Here is a 26,980-nt window from a genome sequence, read left to right on the forward strand (position 1 = left end):
GAATGTGTGTGGGCATCACCTAAGCCATTTGCTTAAGGTGACAGCAATGCTGATGTTTGCTTATTTATCTTCCGTAATTCCAGTACCCTCCATCCTCAATGGTTATGCTGGCGTCTCCCTTTGGGACCTCGGAGCGGATCTTCTCTTTCTTGCCCATAAGTATACAAATAGCTTTTCCTCACAAATAGATTGGTATTCCAGGGGAAATGTGTAAGGAATAACGTGGTGGGAAACACCCCCGCCCCCTCTCCCTGCCATCAATGATATATATTTCTTTTACTTGGGCCCAGCATTCAGTTGGCTTGCTGCAAATTCCTTCAAAAGGCCACCAAAAGCGCACAGCAATACTTTTATTTACAACTTCTCTTCAACTGTTTGATGAGCCTTTTCTGCTTAGACCAAGAACGGATATGATTTTTTTAAGAATATGAATGGCATTAGCCAACAGGAAACAGCAGCCTAGAAGTCAGACTAACACTAACAGGTGCAAACACATCATGGTTAATAATCTCTTAAAACAGTGGTCCAAGAAAAGAAAATCTACAGAGAAAACCGGTCAATAAAACATCAAATTGAACATTCTGACTGCTGGAAATACAAGTTCTACAATGACGACCCAGAAACAAAGCTGACAGCAACAATGTATCAAAGTCAGCAAAAGCAGCACGAAGATGGCCTTCTTTTTGTTCACAGGAAGGAGTTTAATCACAGTTTTAAGCCATGACGTTGTGTATGTTAGAAGTTCAGCAGTAACACATTTTAGTTTGCTGTAAGGAGTGGGCAGAAACAGATTGGGCCTCATCATAACCCTGGCGGCAGCCGTGCCTGTAAAACAGGTATGGCGGCCGCCTGAGTTGCATTTTTTCCGGCACCCGCGAATGGGCAATTACCGAGTCATGCCGAGTTTGGCGGACCCGGTAATTGCCCATTCGTGGGTGCTTGTAATAAGGGTCTCCCCATCCCCATTCGGCCCCATAGGGCTCAATGGGGAGGTTGGTAGCACCGGTATCGTCAATAACGGTACCGGTGCTACCATCATGTTCTGCTCGCGGGTGCTGGTCCACCCACCAGGTCAGACCTGCAGGACTTGTAGTATGGCGGTACGGTAGCAACGGTGCCGGTAGCTTACGGCACCGTTGTTACCTTATCGCCAGGGTTATTGTTTTTGATTGTGTGCAGTTTCATCAACACATTATTGCGTGCCTCCCATGTGAAACGCAAAGATGGCACTGAAAGAAAATAATGTGCCGCAGAAATACACACAACCAACTGCCCAGCAGGTGTGCTCTCAACAAGGAGGGAATAGCAACTAGTGCACAAGTGCAATCGAATAAGGGATGAGAGAAAAAATAAAAGTCTCTCTAATTTCTACAGATCACGCATTCTTTTTCCAAGCTATTTTATTTCTTACCAGTAAATATTTTACACATGGGGATTGCTCATTCGCAATGCTATTTTAAAAGTCCCTGCTGAAAGATTTGTGTTGTTCAATCACTGTACAAAGAACGAAATGTATGGGTTGTGGCTTTTACTTGACAGGCTGTCAAAATTGCCTGCACTCATTCAGAACATTCACAAACCATTCTCAATGTCTTCGTTAAGAAAGGGGTGCCTGGCAAGTGGCATTGTGCCAGTCACCTGCCATTGTCAGTTTAAAATGGTTATGAAGCATGTCTTTGGGCCCTCATTAGGAGTTGGCCAGTGCAGTGTTAATGTGCTGGTAAATTTGTTTACCGGCACGTTACCGCACCAGCCGCTGGTGGGACGGCCGGAATTGCCTCCAGCTCGGAGATGCAGGTAATTCAGGTACCCCACCAGCAAGAATTGTCGCTAATACCATCAACTCCCCCTAGGGACTCCATGGAATGGGGTGTAACTATCCTTGCCGGCACTGAGAAGGTTGTGGTAATTAGTGCTGGAAACAGTAATTCCGTTTGGTAGTACCCTGACGGATTTACCAGTGGGATACCACCAGACATGCAATGACCACCAGACATGCAATGAGACTCTTTGTTGTTAGTTTAATGTGACTTGGTTTCAGCCATAAAGTGTGTACATTTTTTCTTTTTATTTGTAGGAGATTTATTTTTTTGACACTTTTATTGAAGCAGTACCCACTATTTCTTTCATTACAGCGTTGCACTGTCCGCTCTCGTTCCCCAGTGTCTGTCTTCCTAGAAGATACCTTCTCCCTCATGTCATGGTGCTGTTATTTCATGAGAGGATTATCAGAGTAGAAGATGGTTGTGTCCATTACTTAGTAAATAGGGGAAGATGGTAATTCCTATTGCCAGGCGGAAAGCTTAGTGGCCTGCGATTACGAAAAGTAATACCAGTCAGCTGTCAAAGAAGATGGATGTTGGTTCTTCTTGACAAGACTCTGTAATACCAAATGTTCATAGTCAGAGGATCAAGGAGGCGGTGATGCAATAGCAGAGGGCACGTTTCCAGGTTGGTGCTGCCCAAACCACTTGCCATCTCCCATCGGTGTCAGGCAGAAGCACCCACGCAACTGAGGATAGATAATGGGCAGTAGTTTTACTGCCATTTACGTCATGAGACTGAGAGGCACTTGCACTCTAGGAGAACGAAAATGATTTCCTTAGAGTAAAAGAAAATGACAATTTCCAGAGAGTCGAACACATTTCTGAAATGCAAAGTATACCTGGGACATCCTGACGACTTGAAAAAACATCGAAGTACTATGGGTGTGATTCAAAAGGAATGCTGAAACTAAGATCCATTTTGAAGAGGGAAGATGCACAAAAATGACCCCAGTTTTACATCTGCGAAAACAAATATCGCTTTGGCAAAGGTAGTGAGACACACTTGGTGCCAAAGAGGATTAGGGGGCGGGGGGTTGTCACCTACTTGTTCCTTTCTCAAATTGCCTTCACTATTTAGGGGTGTTAAACAAATGTGCACACCTTCTGATTCAGTTGGAACCAGCAAAACAGTATGCCAATCATCTTTTGGCTTACTTAAAATTATGCTACAGGCCATTGTTGACAATCGTCCTTAAACCACAGCATTTCACGGATTTCTTTTTTTTTTTTACCCCGACAGACGTTCTTAATTAAGAAATTAATGTATAAAAACAGATAGCAGGCACTCTTGATGGTGCTGTGTAACCGGCCTTTGCAATTATTTCATACCAACAGTGTTTTGGCCTCACATTAGTTTAACTTTAGAATGCATCTTGCTGCATCAAACGGTCAGGATTTAAAAGCCAGCCATTTTTAATTTCAAAGGCGAGGCAAGGCTTGACTCGGCAGTACCACAACACTTTAAATTGACACCACGTCTGCTTCTCCAAAAGCCGTGAGCCCAATGTGACAGCAAGTGGCTGCATTTGTCCATTTAATGCTTTGCCTTATAAAACTTGCCTTCGTGAAACCATTGTTCTTGGTTGTTGCCTGTCAACACATGTGCAAGGCTTTAAAGAGCTAACCCTGCCAACGGAAGAGGCTGTAGAGTCCACCAAGAAATTAAACATGTCAATTAACATTTTTAAACCTTCTCTCTTGGGACGTGGTCTTCTTTCTGAATCTGGCAATCCTCTTCCATCTTATCAAACCAGTGCAGATCTTACATCAAGTTCTAGTTATAATCCGGTGATGCCTTCATGGATTTAAGGAGGATGTCTGCCTGGTTGTCATGTCCATCCAGGAGATGTTACTCCCTCATGTCCCCAACATGTGCACCACTGTCCATCAGGCAGGGGGCAGCTCCTAGGTCACAAAGGTACTCGCGGTGGCCCTTCAATTTAAGCCTCCTAGCACGGTTCAAATCTACACCTGCAGGCATAAGCAAAAAAATGGCTATTCGCCTCTGCTACTTTTCAAGCAGACTACCTGTTAAAAAAGCTCAATATAGAAACTAATCATTCCGACTCCTTCATGAAAAACAAAAGTCCCACAGCCTCCTCTATAAATCCACGGTTACCTTGTATTACCATACCAAATCCAGTCGCGACATCTACCCCTCTTCTCTGGTTATGCTACCAGAAATGTCCCAAATGTGGCATGTGTACACAGCCAATGATCGGAGCAGCAAAACTGCTACTCAACAAGCCTGGAAAATGATACCCATACATTCTGCAAATCCTTCCAGTGGCAACAATAAAAGTAAAACAAGCTATTGGCTTGTGCTACATGGCTTGCCCCACAACACCAAATTAAAGGTGGATTTGGGATTTTCATCAGCAGTTCTGTGAGTAGCAACATAGTTGCACTACCTTCAAGATTTGCTTTCCTACTCACAAGCAGGACGTCGGGTAAGGTATTGTTGGCACAAAGGAATATGGGTCACAGTGCACCAATCCGACCTGTGTGATTTTGACCCCATCAAAAGGGCTGTTTTTTTTATCTGATTTTCTTAATTTCAGTCATCCCTAATCCTTTTAGAATTGAGAGCCTGTGAAAAGATGAGTGAAGATCCAGCAAATATGGACAGGCGTCCCCCAAATCACAAAAACTGACCAACACATATTTTGGTGGCCCTGCCTTGAGTGCCTAGGATGGTTGGATATAGCCTATCAGCACCAATCCAACACAAACAACGAGGCTTTTCAAAGCAACATCCATCTGAAATAAGATGTTTGGAGTGTTTCAGGTAAAACTGCAGAAAATCATTGGATACAACTGTTAAATTATTCAGCCAATGACAGCACAGGATCTCCTCAAAGGAAAAGATTGCAGACGCTGGAAAAGTAAGCCACAATCCATAGTGGACTAACAAGGTTATGATCTACTGCAAAGCCAGGCATGTGCAATCACATTACGGATAAGGTCAAACTCGCAGGACATATTGGTTTAATGGAACCAATAAGCTTGCGGAGGAATTAAAAAAAAGAAAGGAGCCGTAGTGCAGAGAAGCGAAACACAAGTCAAACATGGCCATTCAAACGGCACCTTTGGGAGTTTGGCGGTTACAGCTAAACTCATTTACTGTTACTTTCACTCAGTACCGCAAAATTACCCCAGGAATAAGAGTTAGATAAGTGTGATCAAATCAAACAAATACAAATACCCTTTTTTGGAGTCCATGGGACCCCAGGGGGATTTTGTCAGTCTTTCCGCGAGCTGCAATTGTGCTTTGGTAAATCGACCCATTTTTGGAGCAAAAGTGGAGGATTAACCTCCAACCATATGTTGGCAGTAAATCCGCCCTTCACCTCCAATCTCCGAATTTGTAAAGTGGTTGTAGTTCCGTTATTGCCAGAGATGCTCAGGTACCTCTCAAAGTACATGATGTACATTCATTTTACAAATACATCAAGGTGTCCTCCAGAAACACTGATAAGCACTATATCGGAAGTAATAACAGAAAGAATAACTCTGATGACAAAAATCACCATATCTGCCAGTGGAAGATTCTGTAGAGTTCGCCAAGAAATAAACATTTCGGACTTCTGTCCATCTTCACAGCTAATTCTGCTCTTGTGGAAAAACTTACATAAAAAAGGGAAATTAAGTAAGCCCTCAGTAATGCACTTAATTGCGCAGTGCGATTAAGTGCATTACTTGGGGTTTACTTCACTTTAATTTTGAAGCACGGCCATCAGGCACTCTACTGATTGGTGTTCCAGTTTTTCCGCAAGAGCAGAATTAGCCCTGAAGATGGACATAAGTTCGAAATGCACCGACCATTGTTTCTACCACTTCTATTAGAAGATGAAGATAATATGCACCATTAAAGAGGACAATGAACATTTTGTCATGATTTTACATTTTGTATAGTGTAAGATACTAATGCAGTAGTGTTTACTCCAAATTGGCGTCTCCAGATATACTGATTTTGTATCATCAGAATAATTCTTTCTGTAATTCCGTTACTGCAATTTCTTCCGGTACCCCTCAAACTCCTAATGAGTCAAAGGTCCTCATTACAAGTTTGTCCGTCCGGTAACTACGAGACCGGTAAACTTGCCGGTACCGTAGTTACCGGACCAGCAAACTACAAGTTCTGCTCGCGGGTGCCTTCCCGCCCACCAGGACTAGCCTGGCGGGCGTACCAGCACCCGCGAGCAGAGCATGTCGGATGCACCGGCACCATTCGCGAATGGTGCCGGTGCATCCGGCTTCCCCATTCCCATTGAGCCATACATGGGGCTCAAATGGGAATGGGGAAGAATATTTTCTGGCGCCGCGAATGGGCAATTACCGGGTCCGGCGGGGCCATAATGACCAGGTAATTGCCCATTCACGGGTGCCGGAAAAATTTGCAAGTTTGGCAGCAGCCTGCTGGTTTTACCGGCAAGGCTACCACCAATCTTGTAGTGAGGTCCAAAGTCTGAGACCAGTGGCATCCCACTGGTACCATTACAAATCTGAGAGGCGATACTGGATTCTTTAAATGCTAGTTTGAGGGTCCAAAGTGTTAGGTACTCTTTAATAAATTAAGAGTTTAACCTAGTTTATGCATTTTTGGCCACTTCAGCACAAAAGCGATCAGACATCCTCATATTAGTGTGACTAAAAAGCACTAACACAATGTTCCATCTAGATGATCTAGTGTCAACATTAGCTAGAAGAATAAATGTAGCAGCCGGTGTAAAGGTTTATTATGTATGAACAAGATGCCATGTTCACAGTTAGCCTTTTTTAAAACCTCTTCACCACCGAGTTGCAGGCATGTCATGCAAGTCTTCAATTTTTATATAGCACCCAAAGCGGAGAGGCTCAGCTGGTGAGCACCTACAATGTGTGCACCAATGGGCATTATATTATACTAGCTATTTTAAAGGCAATTAGGGGAAGGGCTATAGCTCCCCCTTTCTACTGCGGCTAAAAAAAGGACTCGTAGTACTCAACATGGGTGCAGAAATAATGAAGTAAGCACAACAGGGAGCACACATCAGTTTTCCCAAACTAAAAATAAACACATCTCGATTTTGGGAAGTCAGAGACCAACTATATTTTTTTGCCTGCAATTTCTATCCATCTCACCATCCGGTTTAGGAGCTACCATCCGGTTTGATAGACCTTTAGAATGGTTTTGAGACACCAGGGGCCAGCATACCACAGAAGAGAGATGCAGACCACCTAAACTAGCAGTCGACGCGGTTAGAACTACTCCGCGTTTTCCAGGAACTACTACCAATCTATGGGCCATGGGAATGTCTTTGCATGGCTTCCAAGAGTTTGGGTGAAAGTGAAGAACAGAATGGTCTTCCGTCACTTTTGAAAGAGTAGAGAGATGGCGCGAGACACCAGGGGATATAACAGCAAGCGTGAATATAAATAATGGATTCAATGTTTGGAGTGTGAAGCATAACAGGCATGTTGAACGTCATTGCAACGTTCGTTCAAGAGTAGTTAAGGATGGGAGTAGAACACTTGTGTACAGGCGCGGTATAAATGACATATATATTATCATAACAGTAGCGGGGTGGCTGCTACACAGTTTGGATGAAGTCAGGCCTAGGGAGTGTAAAATAAGTGTCAATGCCATTTGAATTAGACATACTTGGAATAAAGATAGAGGGGAGGTCCCAAGCGGAGTCCAGTTACTGAATTTGATTGGTCTTAATGTTTTACTAAGAGGCAATTTGAGCTACACGCCATAGAACTAAATAACGGAACCGACTTACACGCTGTCCTAATTTTGCAATTATTGCCATAGTTGGTTGAAAATATATCATTTACGAAAGCCCAACGTGGCATGAGTGTACGAAAACTGTATGCAACAACGTCTATACAAGCGCACAGAATACATAAGCTGCATATATACAGCACATGTATAACACATGCATGTATATGTGGACAGGACATATATATACACAAACAAATACACTACACATTTTAATGTAAACAGTACACATACACATCACAAAAGTCTATCCGTTGAAACGGTCTGAAAAGTCAATAAAATAGAAAACACAACACTGCCTATATCGGACTAAACTAAATAGAGTAGCTTTCTTTTCTCTGGAAACAAAGGCCTCGTGGATAAGGGGAGAGATAGAAAGAGCAAACGAGGGAGAGTAGGGAGGAAGAGAGGCAGAAAGTGGGAGGCAGGGAGAAAGACCTCTGAAAGGAGACGAGCATTTACATTTTGGTTGCGTCTATCTTGTGCAAAGTTAATAAAGTTAATAAAAAAATACACAGGCCTTTAAAAGGTAAACGGAGCTTCAACAACATGGGAGAGACAGCAATGGCACACTCTAAAACAATCTCAAAATGATAATGGCCAGGAAAAAGCATTGCCGCGTCAAACATGGGAGCATTGCTCCAATCATGCAGGGAGAGAATCATGCAAGCATTAGACCTTTTCCTTGGTGTTTTACAAGTAGTGCAGTTTTGCATCTCGCGCTGCTTCGCTTTCACAACCCTTGACACGCAGCCTGGCAATATGCAAATCTTTTGCTGAAAGCCAGTAGCTTTCTGCTTGCTGGGTCTCATGCACAGAGTTGAGCAAAATGGACTCATCAGGGATTCGAGACGCATAGCAGTCCGCGGAACTCTGAAACTTCACATTGCTCGAGGTTGTCGCGCATGGGAAGAAGAAACAGCTGTCTTCTAAATTAATGATACAGTTTAGTACCTGGCTTTACTATCACATTTATACAATTGATCTAGCTGAATCTTACTTCACAAAATGTCCTTACAAAATTTCTCAAGAATAGTCAACTGGTAAGAAATGAAACCTAGGACATATGTCCACTGGTCAAAATACAAGGCAAAAAAAGATCTATTGCAATGCAGTCAGATTTGAAGCGCCACGTAACTGCCTTAGCGAAAGGTGCAGTATCCTAGCAACGTGTAGGTCCACTAGGACATTTGGTCAGTTCAAGGAGCTCCCAAACTAAACAATGAAGGAAAGCAGCAAGTCTGAATGGGTCCAAGTGTTGCTGTCCATGAGCAAATGCGTTCCAACAGTGAGTAACACTCAAAAGGTTTCTAAGCACATGCTCCAACAACCACCAACATGGATGTAGGTCTATCAAAGTGAATGTATCAAGCACTGAAGGTTTTAGCACAGCACTGATGAGGGCAATTACGACATCCCGCAGAAAGTGGCTGGTGCAAGCGATTAACAGGGAGTCTTATTTAGATTTTCATGTCAGTTTCACACGGTGGAAAGATCACCAAATAAATCTGGTCAGATTTGCATTGCGTTTTGCTGTTGAATACAAGGGCTTCTGAACAGTTTACAGTTCCTTGTTTTATAGAAATTCTTCCAGGATATTTGTATTGCACTTGCAAACTTAAGATCTTTTCTAAAAGGCAAATGGATATGTTTAAAAGACCCCCGGGGCACAGTTAATACTACTCTGTGCCCCAAAATCGAAGTGGAAGTCTGCACAAACCAGGCAAACGATGGATATTAATGATGGAAAATATAAAAAAGCTGCTGGAACGAGGCAAACGTCAACCAAACCTTGGATATCATCTGCAAGATACGGGATATCATCTGCAAGATACAGATAGCGTGTTAAATGTCTACAGAGACGGCAACACCCAACTCAGGCTATGCAATCGTGGTACACCAGGACGTAATGCGGCCATTGGCGGATGCTGCTTCCGCTTAGGCTGGCAGACGTCTCCGTCCAAAGAGCAGAGAAGTGTGCACATGCGGAAGATGAGCTTGTGAGCTGCACAGCTCAGCTTTGCCCCCTCAAACCAAAAAAAAAAAAACAACAAAAGCACCTTTCAATTAAAGAGGAGGGGAAAGGATAAGCAGAATCAAGGTGCAAACAACTATACAATACTGCTCAATCCCCCTCCTTTCCTCCTTTCCGGACACATCATGCCTCATTCCAAATAGGAGAAAAGCAACAAACTATGCAAACAAAGGCAATCGTCTGCCTCGCCACTGAATGCATGGCCTCAAAAGTGTGTGAGTGTGGGGGGAGAGGGGCTGGGTGGTAACTGTTTCTCTATGCAGAATAACACATTTTTACAATCTTTGTACAGTCTAATGTCAGTAAGAGATATGATACAGTGCATTCGTTCCTCAACATTTCTTTCATTTACTCTTCACTAAGGAAACAATTCACCCGCAATCTCAGTCTCCCTTCCCCCATCTCAGGGGCGTTTCCAAGGCAGCCACACACTTTAACAAGTTTCTATACAAGCTGTCTCCGCATTACAGTGTGTTTCATTCTTGCATCTCGGGCAAATACCCCACACAACGTGTCTCTCTGTCCATTAGGCTTCACACTAAGAGAACAGGATGGCTACAGTTTTCTTTTTTAGACTCTAAACTTAAGCACACCTTCATGATAAAAAAATGAAAATAAATTGCTGGCGCATTATTTTGCTCATCCGCCCCCTTCAGCAATCTCTCTCATTCTATGGCACCGCTCTGGTTTCAGCTTCTAGAGAAATACTGTGCGGAAAATGGCGACTACGTCGGACACTCCCTCTCTGAGGTCTAATGCTTCTCGGATTGGCTGACTTGCAGAGCATTGATGACGCTGTTGATGTTTTCCTCTGGTACCTGCGGAGTGAGCGAAGAGGAGATGGGTAAGGAGCTTTGCAAAGTGCAAATATGTTGGAACAGCTTGAAAACCGGTACCATTTTGACAATCGCAGGTCAAGCACATGGACCAAATGTCAACTTCTATTTAAGATGCAATGAAATAGTGGTAACTTAAAAAACGTCTTTGTGATTCAGGTCCACTGAATAACGTCAAACAAAAGCCTACTGATTGAAATGGAAATAGTTAAAAACAAGAAAATAACAGGGAAAGGCAATGGGTAGGAGAGGAGCAGGTGGTATGGGAATGGTCCTACAGAAAGATCAAAGAAGTACATAAAAGAACAACAAATCTCAGACATTATTCCATACATTTTCACGTGGAACCAGAATGGTGGCAGACCACCCTGGCTGCAATGGTTTCCTGCCGCCCTGAGGCTTAGACTCCCCCTCTTACCACCAATGATACTCCATCCAGACTTGCCAGTGGGACTAGTTGGACTTTTCCAAATGTTGACCTAAACGTATGGAATTCTCAGCCTCTGGCAACACATGGCACATCAAGGCTCTGATGTTGCTCTGGCTTGTCAAAGATTTGTGCTTCGCACTTTTCTTTGAATAGCATCTTTGCGGCACACAATACACCGCTTCCCCTTTGGGAAGGCGACTTGCCTTTGGGTTACACACAAAGACTTGTGTTCACCAACCCAGAATGGCGAGACACCCCATAGCCCTAGCAGCAAACTCCAGAGGGTTTGTCTAAAAAGGGCATACATGGTTGCAGGCAGAATGCATTATGTGAGCAGAGGTAGCGTCATTTTGCTTTCAACCCTGAGCAAATTGACAGTGTTCGGTCACCTATGTTGCTTTAATGACCCCTAGCGGTGGAGCCCTAGCATGACTTTGCCAGAAAATGGCATGCATGTTTGAATAATTGTTCAGTACTCTTACATGAGTGACTGTCTATGTGCTCAAATGGCTCTTCAATTAATTTTCAGTTTAAAAAAGATTGAGAGCCACCCATTTATGAAAAGTAGCCAATGAGAGAACGTGCTGTAATAACCACATTCCACTGTTCCTGGTCTAACCCAACCTGCTACCACAAAAGAGCAGGCCACAAGCGCACAAGAAGGGTAGCCGCAGAAATAATCAAATAGAACGAAAACGAAATGACCTAACTTTTTTGGCCGATTTTTATCGAAAATGTGGGACATTTTTAATAAACTATAGGTATGGGGTAAGGGTCTTAGTTAAGGGATGGGTTGAGTGCGGGGGGAGGCTGGATGGGGAGTGCTCCCCCCGCATTATTAGAAAAAAACAATTTCAGTAATTTCTACTTTCGATTTTTTAAATTCGGTTATTTCAAGGTAATCTGAAAAGAAGATGCACTCTGCCTGGAACGGACTCTTGTGGTAGCACAGAAAACAACGGTTTTGGAGGAGAATGGTGGTTCAAAAAAGCATATATGTATATGTACACATGTTGATGAAAAAGGTCTTGCAAACGCTCAAACTGGAGAAGAGAGGCCACCCAGCTAACAGAACTCGCCCTGGGGAAGAATACCCGGTCCCTGTCGGGGGTGCCTTGCCCTAGGTGGCGCGTGGTGTAACGCCTATCTAAGAGTGATAGAGGAGAGAGCTGTCCCTAACCTTCTATACTGGTGGCAGGTATCCCTTTGTTAGAGCTCAGATATTCTGGGTAATTCCAAATGGCTGTTGCAGCGGTGGACAGAACTGTATATTAGATTCTGCTGCTGCCAGAATTCAATGGTGCCAACCTACGACAGGTCAACTAGTTGTATTCTGAACTGAGTGTCAATTTTAATCATGCCCGTGGGTCTCAGTGGCTGGAATGCAACAAGTACTAATGGAATACCTACTTAAAAAGAAATGCAGCTGAAAATCTGCAAAACTAAGAGGCTTAAAAAAAGCTCTTATAAAAACGGCTCACTCCATGTTAGTGAGTGTGCAAAGAACTGTGTTGTCAAGACAGTATCTCACTCGTGTGGTGGGAGATATCTGCACTGGTCACGAGAGCCCTCATGACCCTAGAGGTCGACTGGTTTCGATGGCGGGGGTAAAGTAGGCCATCTTCTTCAGGACCGTAATTCGCTGTATAACTAAATCAAGCTGGTTCAGAATTGCTGAACCGGGGGTACCATTGGCGGGTACCGGCGTCTCCTTAGAAGGTAGTCATCCAGTCAGATCCGGGGGTAAATTGCAGTGGAGGAGCGCCTGCATCCACCACTTATGGTGCGGGCTGCTGGCTACGTGTGCGCCATCCGATGTGCTGTACCTACAGCTATGGCCGCGGATGGGACTGAACACTTGGGGCAGGTTAAAATAATAGGCCCGTAGGGGTGGGCACTTGCCACTCAGTTCCTGTGCTTATTTTTCAGGGCATTTGTGCAATTGATTTGCTCCGTGACCGTATGCCACAATCACCCTTTTTACTGTGACTTAAGATCTACTACAGACACAAGTCCTGTTTCTGTATATCGCATTAGTCTGAAAACGTCAAATGGAACCTACTATTTTCATGGACCAGCATCTTGGTGATAACTTTCTTTGCAAGGTCTTAGGTTTGTGCTCGTCTGTCCCATGTCTTGCACCTGTCCTTTGGCTAGTAAGGACAGCACTGGTGCTTGTCTTCACCATTTAGGCCCAAGAAGCAGTGTGTGACCCTTTTAGTAAAATCACTAATGGCTGGGATATTTCAAGGAATGCCACTGATGGGGAGATGTTTATAGTGATGTTACTGAAGTAGATCAAGCCTAGATGAAATCATCAGTGAGTAAATGTTCTGGTGGTAATGACCTTGGGAAAAGGCCTCTATTCTGCAAGGTCTTCAGCGGTGAGGGACAAATTTATAGTGGTTTGACAATGGAGACTGTACTGATGTCAACAGTGATGGCTAGTCTCTAGTGATGTCGCCAATACCAAAGAACCCTGCAGTGAAGTCCCCACCATGGTGGGAGGTATGAAGTGGCGCCAATGAAGAGAGCACACTAGTAATGTCCAATTTCTGTGGTCTATATATTGCAGGAAAGCTAGGACTGGAATGGCGTCCCCAGGGATAATTTGTAACAGGGGCTTACATTGATGTTACAACAGAATGTTTAATGATTGGGTAAGCGGGAAGCAGCAAGGGCAAAGTCTTTACAGATGCCACTCCTATAGGATAAAATCGATGGATTTCACTGGTGGAGCTGATGCGAACAATGACCTGATTGATACGTGGATAACTCTGGTGATATGATTCTTGCAGAGAAGTAACAAGTAGGTGCATATGTCCTCAGTAGGTTCACACCCAAGGGACTTTCCCTTTGCCATCCATTTTTGGTGGCTGTTGTGGTGGTAAGGCCACGAGTTCGGGCGAAGCGGTGGAAGTGCTACTACAGAGATATGCGGCCCGATCATTGATGTGCAGGGTTTCATTGATCCATTGATGCAATATTGCTCATTCATTAATACAGTTCTCAAGGAACAGGTGATTATTTTTCAAATATAGAATTATATACTGCATAGTAAGCACACCTGAGACTTGCAGATTTGAGGCACTGTGAATACTTGTTTTTTAATATTGTCCCAACTCAGATGCTCTCATTATATTGATATTAAATGGATGAAAGGAGGAGTGGGCCCACCAAGTTTCAAACTAGTGACTTGAAGATTAAGCTAGACAGCTACCTTTCCAACATAAAATACACATCTTGGATGCCCACACCTGAATGCTTTGCAACAGGACTCTGTCTTGCAGGGTATTCTAGTAACTTACCAGTGCATGATCAAATTTAAATGTGCTGATGTAATATGCTGGGATGTCGGCAGCAGCTAGGGGCTCTGAAATCTGGGCTACAATTCCACATTCATCTAAAGGAGGAAACAAAAGAAAGGGTTCTCAGTGAAGGAAAACCACCATCACAGACAAACACTGAACAAACCAATGCTTTTGGCTTCAGCAGAGCAGAGGGGAAGTGAGAACTAGCAGGAGATAATTTTCCAGGGGAAGTAGGGAGAGGCTGAGACACATGCAACAGAGACTGTGGAAAATTGAGGTGCCGCGTCCACCATTCAGCAGGGATGTAGTGACAACTGCAGGTTGAAATGCAGACCAGCAACACAAATCACTCCTCCTGGATGAATGGAGAGTGAGATGCAGTCTGTACTCTCTGTCTGTCTTCTAGAAAGAATACAAAGAAAGGAAGGACTCTGGGTCCCTTCATCCTACTGTTCGGCAGGCCAAGGAACAGCTGGAATAATATTAGAGGTTCTTCTTTTTATGTTTTGACCAGATAGTACAAGGTTCATCCCTTCTTAAAGTCAACATTATTGATTGACACCAAAGCATAACAGGAGGCCAGAAACTAAAAAAGAATGGGATACAAAATACAGTATTGCGGTTCCAGCACACCAATCAGGTTATAGAAATGCAAAGACATTCTGAAAATCTGTAGAGTAAAATCCAGCAGAGATTTACACTCTCTCTTGGAAAGGGGTGGGGCCGAGTGGGGGATGAATATAATCCCCCACACCCAATGCTAGAGAATATGCAATACAAGGTTCTGCTAGAGGCCAACATATTTTGGAATTAAAAGGTAATGTGACTGTCATGACATGGACAGGTTTCTGCTCCACAGTGTTATCTTGGGTCAATTAATCAGATTCATGCAACTTTATTACCTTCAGTCATTCGTGGGGAGCAGAGTATTTTTCTTTTTTTTTTTGTTTGATTTGTTTTGGTTAAAAAAAAACCTTTACAAATAATAATTTCTTCGAAACACAGGCAGTTAAACGGCAAACAAATCACTTGATTGTCAAATAGGTAGCAGAGTATTGGAACTTCCTGCTTCCTAAAGACCGCCTTTTTGGATTGTAATTTGGGAGACAATGTTGGTGTTTTAAGGCATACTGGCCTAGTAACTTACCAAAACCAAGAGGCTGTCCACCGATCCGAACCATCTTCCAGAGTTCGCCAGATGCACTTGTAAATAACAAATGATTAGGGAATCTTTAAAGATAAAATAAAATCAGTAAGTGACTTCATTGCTGGTGGAATGCTCATGCCAATACAGGTTTGTAAAACAGAAGGAAAACATGTATGTGATATAGGGCAAATATTACTTGCATATAGGCTTTCTGAAGCTTGTATGTGCTTAGAATCACATGCTTTGCATAGGCGGTCTAGTGGATGGTGCAGAGTATTGATTATTGTATACTTGAATTAAAAAAATGGGCTACCACAGGGAGTACCTGAAATACTATCACTACCCTGTGTGTGCTGGTACTCATGATCCCTGAATGCTTCAATGTCCTCCGATTGTTTGTTTTTTGAAACGTGAAGTGTGTTTTTTTGTTGTATTATATATTCCTCTGTTCCCGCATGGGGAGGATGGGTGCGCGCATGTGATTTTAAGCAGATGCAAGCTACAGAAAGTCGATTAGTGGTAAGAAATATTTGTTTTCTGGAGGTTGTGAATCTGCCAGATTTACATACTTTGCATAGACTAGCAAGCAGTATTTTGAGAAGGAGGTGGGTGAGCTCAAGAGGTAGAAGTGAATACATGTCTTAATATTGCTTGACCCACCTGAGGGTTTGACTTTGATTGCATGTCCACCCAATATTGTTGTGTGAAGGTGTGTATTGAACTCCAAGTGGCCGCCTTGCAAATGGCCGCCAGGGGGGCATTTGCGAGAAAGGCAAGGGTTGCTCCCATACTTCTAGTTGAATGGGCCCTTGGTGTTGTTAGCTATTGATTAGCACATTTGTATACATACAACAATCCACCTAGCAATAGTTGCCTTGGTGACTGCATCCCTTTCTCTTCCTGATGCCATGGACAAGAAAAACAGCTGTTTTTTGTTTATCTTTATTTTTTTTATTTTGTCAAGTAGTACATTACATCCCTACACACATCCCGTGTATGTAAGGGTCTTTCACCTTTACTCTGTGGGTTCTGGAAGAAAGCTGGTAATTCAATTGATTGGTTAACAAGGAATTTGTATATGTATTTTGGGGAAAACCTTGAATGTGTTCTTAACACCACCTTGTTTTTATATGTAGTCACTCACTTATCCTTCTTATAGACATAATAGCAACAAGGAAAGCTACCTTGCGCGTTAATTCCTTTAGTGGGGCTTTGTGTATAAGTTCAAAAAGTGGTCCCATGAGAGAACTGTGTTTAAATCCCACCCTGGTGGGGTGGTGAGACACTGGTGGGTGTATGTGTTTGACACCCTCCATAAAGTCTTTAAAGACTTGTATTCTCCACCATGATGTTTTGTGATGAGATGTAGGATGCTGAGCATACTTTAAGTGAATTATACACACGATCTGAATCTAATAAATACATATATAGCATAGTACCACGTCTGTAGCTGAACAATCTATGGGGTTGATCTTGCTTCTTTTACACCCGAAGACAAATCTCTTCCATTTGTTGAAGTAACAGGATCTGGTGTTTAGTTTTCTATCTTCTCTAATAATATCCATCCATTTTGTGGTAGATGTAGATGACCAGACTAGGCTGCTACGTTGGTCGTCTGAGGGGTTGGGTGTGTTAGATTGTGCGAAGCCTACGTGTGCATTAAGTTTGAGTACCGTGGTTGTCTTGCCCACATTGGTGCATTGAGCATCATTGTTAGGTTCTCGTGGTGCATTTTGTGAATGCTCTTGCAGATAGCTGGTGTCTGGTGTGAGGAGTTAGGAATGAGACATGGACACAGAGAGATTATGATTGCGGTCATAAACTTTTATCACATCAAATAGGGTTCGGAAAATGCCTCACTAACCCTAATCTAGGAGGTATTTCCCTACCTCAACCAAAACTAAGGGCTCTGTCCTTTGTCAAGCAGTCCAAAGCAAACATATATCATGTGTATGAATTCCTATCCTGTCCCTCACACTTAAAAACTAAATCTACAGTGCAAAGGATATTGTCTCTGGTTTTCAAAGTGCAAAAATGCTCAAATCCAACACAACAGTATAAATCCAACCAAAAATGTCCAAGCGGACAATGTTCACAGTTCCTGGGAATGGCTCCCTTCCCCTGATTCCTTTTTACCAATACAAAAATTAAATCAAAGAATAACCACGTTTCTTGTACCCCAAGAGCATAACTCCCTACTCCTTGTGTGTTTGCAGTTCTCAGGCAAATGGCTCCCTTGCCCAGGTTTCTCTTCACGTTCAAGAAAGTTAAAAATCCCAAGGGCCTATGTCCTCCTTCGGATTCCCTTTTCAATGTATTACAATTTGGATGTGGGTCCCAGACTGGCAGATCGCCTGGTTGTACACGGTTCCTGGGGAAATAGATCCTTTCCCTAGGTTTCTCTTCACATTCCAGATACGTCAATGATCCTAAGGGCATGAGTCTTCCTTGGGATTCTTTTCTACTGTATTTGGGTGCGGGCTCCAGACTCGCAGATCATCGGGTATAACTCCTCTGCCAGGCTCTTTTCTACATCTACAACCATTAAAACTCTCATGGGCATAGATCTTCCCTGAGGTTCTCCTCTTACTGTAACTTATTTAACACACCTGGCTTTGCCTGGTATACCCCCCCTTCTTCTAGGAATTCTATACAGTCTTTTAACCACTTGTTTTGTGGTTTCTTTCAAACACTTGGCTTTGTCTGGTATACTCTCCTGCCAGGACATTTATGCACTTACTTTCAAGCACTTAGCTTTGCCTGGTATACTCTCCTGCCAGGACTTGTATGCAGTTTCTTTTCATATTATCCATGAAATTATATTTGCATAATGTTGGCTTATCGTACCTTGTTTGCTAAAGTTCATTTCAATATTCGCTTCTTCTCTCACACATTTGATCTCTGCCCCTTTTCCAAGACCATTTGCATTTACTTTGCTTTCTCTCCTGCGATATGGATTCAGCGACCTGCTCGTAGCATGGTTCACAAATGTGTTAATCTCTTGACAGGCTTCACTTTGCATCTCTCGCATTACTTTCAAGAAACGGCACACACTTTCAGTCAATCCAGTAACCCATAGGTCTTCCCTAGGCTTACTGGGTATTTTAAGTGTCTCTTGTGTTTCTCCACTTTTATTCCTTTCAATTCCCTGGCTTGGCGTATGTCCCGTTAGTCGCTGCGCCTTCACTGTTTTCTTCTCTACTGTGTCCGGTTCTCGATGTCTCGCATTCTCGATCGGCTTGCTTTCTGCATTCCGACTTCTCTTTTCGCTATCTGGATTCACCACCACACCTCTTCCCATGGCGTTTTGTCTGTTGTCAGCACAGGTTGCGGCACAACTCCGCCTCAGCAGCTCTCTCCCCGGTCAGCTGCGGCAGATTTAAATTTCCCTGCATGATTGAAAGACATCCAAAGATATGATATGATATGATATGATATGGCATTTGTAACGCGCCTATACACAAGTGTTTCAAGGCGCGACGAGGCAGGGGGGGGAACAAGGGGAGACAGACAACGATCTTACTAGGCCAGGTGTCATTCAGATCGCGCAAGTGCAAGGGTAGAGGGGAAGGGAAAAGTGCATGGGGGAAAGGGAGAGGGGAAAGTGCAGTACAGGGTTATAAGCATACAGCATACAGGATAAATAACAAGGGCCAGCTGGTGGCAAGTGCGAGGTAAGTGCAAACAAGTGCTGGGAAGGGGGGCTGTATGGATACAGACACAGTCCCGTAGTGCAGGGGTTGCCGTGGAGGCAGTGCAGGGGAGAGTGGCTGGGCCGAGAACGGTGAATGGCCCAGTTGCAGATTCAGTGCAGTTTCAGTAGTATTAGCAGGGGAGAGGGGGAGAGAAAGCAGAGGCAAAGAGGAAGGTTTTGAGGTGCTTCCGGAACCGGAGGTGGTTCTCCTCAAGTTTCAGGGAGGTAGGAAGGCTGTTCCAGAGGGAGGCCCCTGCAGTGGAAAGAGATCTGCCCCCAACTCGTTGTTTGGAGAAGCGGCTGACCCTGAGGGAGTTGGAGGCGGATGAGCGAAGAGCTCGAGAAGGAAGATATTTAGGAAGAGAGAGTTGAAGGTATTTTGGCCCAAGGCCCCAGACGGCCTTGTGGACAATGCAGAGGGTTTTGAACTTGATCCTCGCAGTCACTGGGAGCCAGTGTAGTGATTTCAGTCCTGGAGAGATACGGTCCCTGGGCTTGAGGCCAAGGACAAGACTTGCAGTCCTGTTCTGGATGAGTTGCAAAGGGCGGAGAGTAGAGGCGGGCAGTTTAAGATAGAGGCTGTTACAGTAGTCCAGCTTAGAGAGAACCAGGGCTCTAGAGACAGTGAGCTTCTGGGGGAAGGAGAGGAAAGGAAGGATACCTCTGAGGAGGTGTAGCTGGTAGTGTGACTTCTTAGATACGTCGGATATGTGAGGAGAGAAGGAGAGTGTGGAGTCGAAGATAACCCCAAGGTTTTTTGCCTTGCAGGTAGGAGTAGGAAGAGGGCCCAGAGAGGCCGGCCAGAGAGCAGCAGGGAAGGAGGGAGTGGGAGTGCCGATGAGTAGAATCTCAGTCTTACTGGCATTAAGGCAGAGGTCGTTGGCGGCACACCATTCCTGGCTAGCAGAAAGACAGTCAGAGATGAGGGAAGGAGAAGAGGAGGCCGAGGGTAGCCTGAAAATGAGTTGGGTATCATCCGCATAGCACTGAAAGTAGGGGCAGAGAGCGGCGATGTGGTGGGCGAGAAGTGCCAGATACTGGTTGAACAGCCAGGGAGAGAGGTTAGATCTGACTAGACTAGACTGCTGTGTTGGTTTACCGGTCCTAGTCATCTTTATTACTCTGTCGCTCTTTCTCGTCTCAGTTCTTACCATGCTGTTCCTTGTGTCATTTTGAGGAAGCTGATGTTGGAACTCACTGGGAGTGATCATCACTACTCTTTACCTCTTCCTCATCTCAGAGTGTGAAGGAAAGCCAAACAATGAGGAAACACATTTAATACTCTACCATCACCACGTGAGGCAGGAAGGTCGCTGTCCACTCAGGCCATAGTCTGTGCTCATTGCAAGGTCACCAAAGACCAAGGCGGCATGTCTACTCACAGTCAATCCAAAATGGTGGCAAGAGCCTGTCTGAAATTAAAGACCCTGCACTGCGTACAAGATTGAAAATAAACTATCAGAAAACCAACCAATCGCAGCACGTGAACCCAACTACACTGGATAAACCAATCCAAGGTTGGTTTAGAAATGTCCTCACCAGCCCAGGGTTATAAAAGCAGAGGGAATCGGTCACCAGAGGAAGACTCAGAGGAAGCAGACAGCTTTCATCTGCTCCCTCCTCTTCCCAGGAAGACAACTACATGGGAAGAGTTTGTGCATATTTTACCAGCTCTACAGCAGTTGCTCAAGTGAGCTGCACTCCTGGATTACTAGGGAGAACTGGTGCTGTGTGCTGTTCAGGGTCTAGGGAACGTTCCCACTCAGAAACCTTGAGACCAGAAGGAAGGCCTTAAGGCGAGGCACTGCCTTGAGGAATTTGGAGATGAACCATCCCTGACAGGAGGGTCCATTACTGTCTGAAGTACTGCATTGAGAGAAGTCTGTAAGAAAAGAAGGTTGCTTAGAGACCAGAGGGAAATTTGAGAGAAACCAAGGTTATGTGCAGACCTGAGTGAAGCTTGAGAAAATCCAAGGTCATGGAGAGATTTGAGTATGTTGAGGTATTAAAGGAATGGTAGGCCTCGAGGAGGCCTAAGAATAGTGCACTTTATTGAAATCCTGCAGAAGGCAGAATCGTGAGTAAACTCCCATTATTGGACTGCCCGGGAACATTTGAGATCTGTTTTGTTTATAGACGAGAGATGAACCTGGAAGGAATAGGTAATGAAGACTTTTCGTGGACCAAACTTGGGAACACTTGTGTTATAGTTTATAATAAGAATGTATTTTTTTTTTTAAAAAAATGTATTTAGCATTTGGTTTTCAACTTAAACCTTAGCTATACATTACTACGTATCAAACAAAATTAAACATACTACAGAGTACACATCTCAACTTAAAATTCATCCAAATTAGTTTTTATCAAGTACAGAATTTTCTTTAGTCCACCATAAACCTCCCCGGGGGCACCCTTTACCTTTTATCAGCTCACCTAAGGGAGGACATGGATTTACCAGTTGCTCACTCGTCCAAAGGGGTGCTCCCCTTGCTTCCATCCAGTTTTTGGAATGAGGTCATTTGTCCCCCAACAAATCAAAATAACGTATTTCTTATATAGCGCTACAGACCCATACGTCTCCGAGTGCTCAAATAACAGAAGACATTTTTATCGCACAGGAGCGGTACTCATTTTATCGACCTCGGAAGGATGAAAGGCTGAGTTGACCCTGCCGGGATTCGAACCTGCAAGCTGCACACAGATATCAGGGTGAGCACTTAGCTTGTGGTGCTATCTAACCGGCTATGGTTAGCCTGGAGACTAATTGACTTATAAACGCTAGGTGTGGACTTTTTCTGTTGCCCATTGTTAGAACATTTATTATTAGAATAGAGTGCCCCAGGAGGGACAGGTTCACAAGAATAGATTCAAGAGTTTTATGTTCAACATTTGCATCACCTTGAAGAGAAGGGAGCACCTAAAGACTTCCATTTGTTATTCCATCCTTCAGACTTGTTTACTAAAGATTTCCTTATTAGTTCTAAAATTATTTTGTAGGCATTCACCCAACCTAAAAAAACATCTTGTAAAGCTTACTAAAGAATGAATACTAGACACTTGCATGATAAGTTCTGTAATGCTCGAAATCCCTACCGTTCTAAAATAGGGGTACTGGCCTAAAGTGCCACCACCAGCATGGACATGTTTACATACACTGGCATGGCAATGGTAATGACCTGAAGGGCAAAACTGTGCAAGGCATTTTATATGGGGATAGTGGCCTATAGGGCGACAGCGAGCATAGGCCTATTTTCATACAGTGGCCTTGCATTACTGGCATTCTCGGCAAAGCCATTGTCAATGTTTTTACGTGGGGATACTGCCCTACATTGGCACAACGCAAATTGACGTTTACGTACAGTTGCATTGCTGGAATTATGGGAAAAGCCATCATGAATGTTCTTACATTGGAATGCTGGCATATATGGGAATACTGGCAAAAAATAGTATTTATCGTCAATAGTGATCAAATATATTTATAATTGGCAACTATTTACGATCACGTTTGGGAGCTCATTTATTCATTTTTTAAATTGTTACTACATTGTAAGATTTTAATATTAATCGCATACGGCATATTGTTACATGTTGATGCTCGTTTTCCCAGTTCTCTGCGAGTTATTGTGATGCCCTAGTGTTGTTATTACAATACATTCATGAAGCAATTGGTTTTGAACGCTTCCTGTCCCCCTGGTCTAAATAAAAGCAAGCTCATTCGTTTTCAACACTAATGGCAAGTTGTTTGTCCAAAACAAATCTCTGGTAACAACACACCTGGATATCTGTTAAACTATTGGTTACACTTAAAAGGGCTTATGGGGGTTGTAGTCCAGCTCATCTAGAAAGACTAAGGTTGCACATGCCCGCACTAAAGGATCCTATTGCACTTGGGATCCATTTAAGAAAGAAACTGCCAAGAAAAATAACATATGAGTAGTTGTATAGGTAGGTTCAAACAAACGATGTGCAAAAGAATGAAAATTGATCATAGTAGGCCCAAGCTAAAAAAAAACGTCTAACAGACTGCCTTACGAGATTTGCTTGTTGTGTATGGCTCAACTATTTCCCTGTCTGAATGTTGACGACTCCTACTGTGACATCATGGCAGAGGATTATGGTTTCATAATAGTCTGCTGTGACATCCGAGCAGGGGATAACACATTTCCTCTGCCAGGCGTTTTTCTCCTTCATTTCGGATCACTGAGGGGGGTGAGGAGCGAGGACTCGTGCTATTTTTCATGTTCTTTATAGTCCCCTATGCCTCCTCTCTAAAACCTCTGCGTGGCATAAACAGAAAAACAGCAAAGAAGGTGGAAAAGGGAGGCGGAGAGGGGTGTAAACAAAATAAAATTATAGTTGAGTAGCTTTTTTCACCAATGGGGTTTATTCCACTTCAGAGTTCTGTGTGACATCACAGAAAATTCAGATATCAATGGGAACCCCCTTGGCGGAACCACTGCATGAATTCAACCCCTCCAAACAAAGCCCCCCCCCCACGTCTTAATCTGCTGTCGCCATCTTGCTCTCACCTCTGCTGTGTCTGGACATCCATCACCAACGAGATATAGCCCTCGATGAGGGAAAACGAGAAGAAACGGATGTGACCGGACTCATCACTGCCAATCACAGTGTCTTTTACTCTAGAAGAAAAAAGTAGAAGATGTTACAGTCACACAGCGTTACACAGAGAACCAACGGTTGTACTCAACGAACTTGCTTTAAGACCATTAATATCAATGGTCAGACCTTTCTGTCCCATACGGTCAGTTTTGTCTATGGTCTGTTGTGCTGAATTCCTTCCGCTTCTAATCTCTGTGGTAATAGCTATTATCAAATTTAAAGGTATACCATGTATAGACCATGGTAGGAAGCAGGGCTGAGTTAGCCATGCCAGAATTTGAATTTTCTATAAGCCAGCTGGCACGAGGTCAGTGGCAAGCTCTTAACATGTGACCTATCCTCTAGACGTCTGATTACTTTGACCATTCCCAACTCAAGCCAAGATCATTTACATCATTGCAAACATGCCTTTAATTGTTTTGCCCACTGGGCAAACTATGTGAATCCAAATACTTTCATTAACGCGTTGCTTACTTCTATAGATGTGGCATACTAAGCAACTTTACTTCAAAAGTTGCCATGCAGATTTGCCTAAAACCCAATTGTGGCATTTTTCAATTAGAACGTTGTGGGGGTCAGGGTGGGGGGACATGAACATGGCATTTGCTGCACAATAGTCAAGAAATCCCATGCAAAAAAATGAGCAGATTTTTTTTCTTAAAAGTGATGAATGTTACCAGCGATATTTAAAAAATATTAGCCAGGACATGTATTTACAAAAGGCATTAACTTTGACATTTATTGTTTCAATGTCACCTACACACCGAATGCGCTAGGATAGGAGACCATGAAAATGACAGGCAGTACCCTTTATGACAATAAATGATATAACCTAACTTTCACCAACAAAACCCGATGTGGTGTGTGTTTAAAGAGCAGATGTGAACAGTATTGAAAGAGAAATCGCACCCATAATTTATTTAAACGTCATTTCAGTTGACATGTCCAACTATGGCTAAAATCGTCGCATTATCACATGAAATAGCATTTGTTACAAGCACCATGTATGTGGATTTATTTAGGCAATACTTTGCTACATCCTAAATGCAGCCAGAATAATAACACAGAAAATATCTCAAGAGTCTTTGCTGTGGAGTTGTCTTAAAGGCTACTCTGAAGCTAAACTGCTATTAGGCTCCTGACCAGCAAGGGAAAAACATAGCATCTGAGGTCAAACAAGATTGGGATAACGGATTTGGTAAGGTGAGAACCATACATGGCGCACAACCTCGATCCTCTGAGCCAAAGCATTCCTTGCGCTGCTCCTGCGTATTTCGCCAAGTGCGGATATACGCACCACCACTACACCCCTATAATCTAGCTCATCTCTGCCTTGACAGGCATTGCACCTTTTGGGCATTCCCAACCCAAAGACAAGATGCTGTGGCTTTAGTAATTTTATTAATGCTTATTCTCCCCGATTACTACCTAAGGAGAGCAACACTAACATAGTTACACCTACAAGCAGCAAGAACTCACTTGGAGGCTTAAATCTCAGTGTGTTTTGTGACAAAGTGACCTCAAGGGCACAGTTTTAAGGACCTAGACCTCATATCCTCAGGTTCTTGAGACCAGCGGTATTTCCCAGGCCAAGTCATAAAACCCGTTTGGATAGTCCACTCTTCAGAAGTAACAACTCACAGAATTCACCTCTTGGTCAGATGGAAAACCTGGAATGAGCTGGAAGAGTTAACCACTGATCTAGGAGGGGGAAGACTATGGAATAATCCAGTCCAGGTCTCTAAGGCCAGAGGGAATGTTTAATGGTGTGTCCCAAGTCCACGTTGTGTCAACCTGGCTGGCAAATCACGGACTAGAAGTCCCATAATTCCCCTTTTATTTAGAGGGAAACTCCAGACCGAAAGCACTCTTAATGGTTTGGGGTCAGAAAGACTTGCGCACCACGCAGGAGTTCTTTCCAACCCCCAGAGAGGACGCTGGTGGGGTTCCCAAACCTCACCACCAGTTATTACTCAGAGTAGCAGCAGTAACTGCAACTCCAGTCCACAGTGAAAATAATTGATGAAACATCCCCATAGAATCACAGCCAAGAGAGGGGGCTCTTAAGTCCCCTTCCAACCATCTATCGGAAGGTCCAGCACGCACGCTCACTTGGGTTCTCCAGGAGTCGGCCACATCAAACTCTTAAGAGGAGGAAGCTTCCAAAGGGCTAACTGAGAATGGAGAGAGCAGTCGTTGACACCTAGACAATAGAGAGACTATTCAGGACTGGGATCTAAAAGGGTGGATGGCCTCTACAAATATTTTCTCCACAGGGGCAAGCCTAAACAGACCCCCTGCCATGGAAAATGATCAGCCACGCCTTGTCCCACCAGCCAGACTACGGATATTCAGTCCCAATCCTATTTAAGAGCCAGCTCACAGCACAACAGTGAAATGGGGTCTAAGAGACTAAAAAGGAACATTGGAAGTGGGTGGTTGGTGGTGGAGCAGAATGAAGTGGAGCAAGGGGAAGAAGACTGGAAGTGATCAGATGTAAGGAAGGGGTGGAGACTAAAGAGGGGGTGTGGAGGAACACCAGACTGAGTGAGGTGGATGGAGGGAGAACTAAAGGAGGAGAGGAAGGGGAACAGAGGTGTTTGGCATCTTTTCAGGGGAGAAGGAATATATTACGAAGAGGGTTGGAAGTGACAATGCGAGAGGAGGAGTAGTGTGTCTGGGTGGAGGTGACAATAGAGGAGTGGGTGAGGGTGTTAAGGTTATGTGATACAGAGGAGATTGTAAGGACATTTGAGGAGTAGGGTTGCATTGAGGAGGTGGTTGGAAGAGATATTAGAGGAGTTAGTCGAGGAGGAGTTTGGAAGTTAGGCAAAGGAGGAGAAGGAGATTACAAGGGGGCATTTTGAGGTGCATATCAGAAGTAAAGAGGAGAAATAGGATCCTGAGTCAAGGGGGTGTGACAGGCAGATGGGTGGAGTTAGGAACATACAGGGAAGCAATGAGGAAATGAAAAGTAGAAAAAAGTGACGAGCAGATAAAGAAGAGGTCCTCATAGCACGTGACTATTAAGACTCAGAGGAAGTTGACCAGGACAGTGAGTTATGGGCTAGAACTAAGACCCTAAAACAGGGAAGGTGCAAGGCGGAGCAGACCAAGTTTATAGAGCGGCTCCAGTGGTCTGCTTCCTGGTGTAAGAAGCCACCGCTCCACCTGCTCAAGGAGATTGACCAAGAGCTAGCGTGTAGGTACAAATAGGACCCGAGACCCAGTCAGAGGTGGGGTCTCTAAGCAGACAAAGACGAGAAGCTGAATATACAGACTAAGGAAAAAAAGGAGAGTGAATGACAGATGGG

The 26,980-nt window shown here is 43.8% G+C and overlaps 1 protein-coding gene across 1 annotated transcript in view; it reads right to left on the reverse strand.

Annotated features, from left to right (window-relative positions):
• Window positions 1-7,792: 7,792 nt before the first annotated feature.
• The window catches only part of CASTOR2 (cytosolic arginine sensor for mTORC1 subunit 2), a 521,717-nt gene continuing 502,529 nt past the window's right edge, over window positions 7,793-26,980 (reverse strand). The window contains exons 6-9 of the mRNA XM_069614752.1: window positions 23,576-23,686; window positions 15,353-15,435; window positions 14,203-14,297; window positions 7,793-10,446 (exon numbers count right to left, since the gene is read on the reverse strand). Of these exons, the coding sequence (XP_069470853.1) occupies window positions 10,381-10,446; window positions 14,203-14,297; window positions 15,353-15,435; window positions 23,576-23,686 (355 nt within the window). The 3' untranslated portion in view covers window positions 7,793-10,380. The remainder of the gene's footprint in view (window positions 10,447-14,202; window positions 14,298-15,352; window positions 15,436-23,575; window positions 23,687-26,980) is intronic.

This window comes from Ambystoma mexicanum, chromosome 9, assembly GCF_040938575.1.
Source record: "Ambystoma mexicanum isolate Mex_15411 chromosome 9, UKY_AmexF1_1, whole genome shotgun sequence".
Taxonomy (NCBI): Eukaryota; Metazoa; Chordata; class Amphibia; order Caudata; family Ambystomatidae; genus Ambystoma; species Ambystoma mexicanum.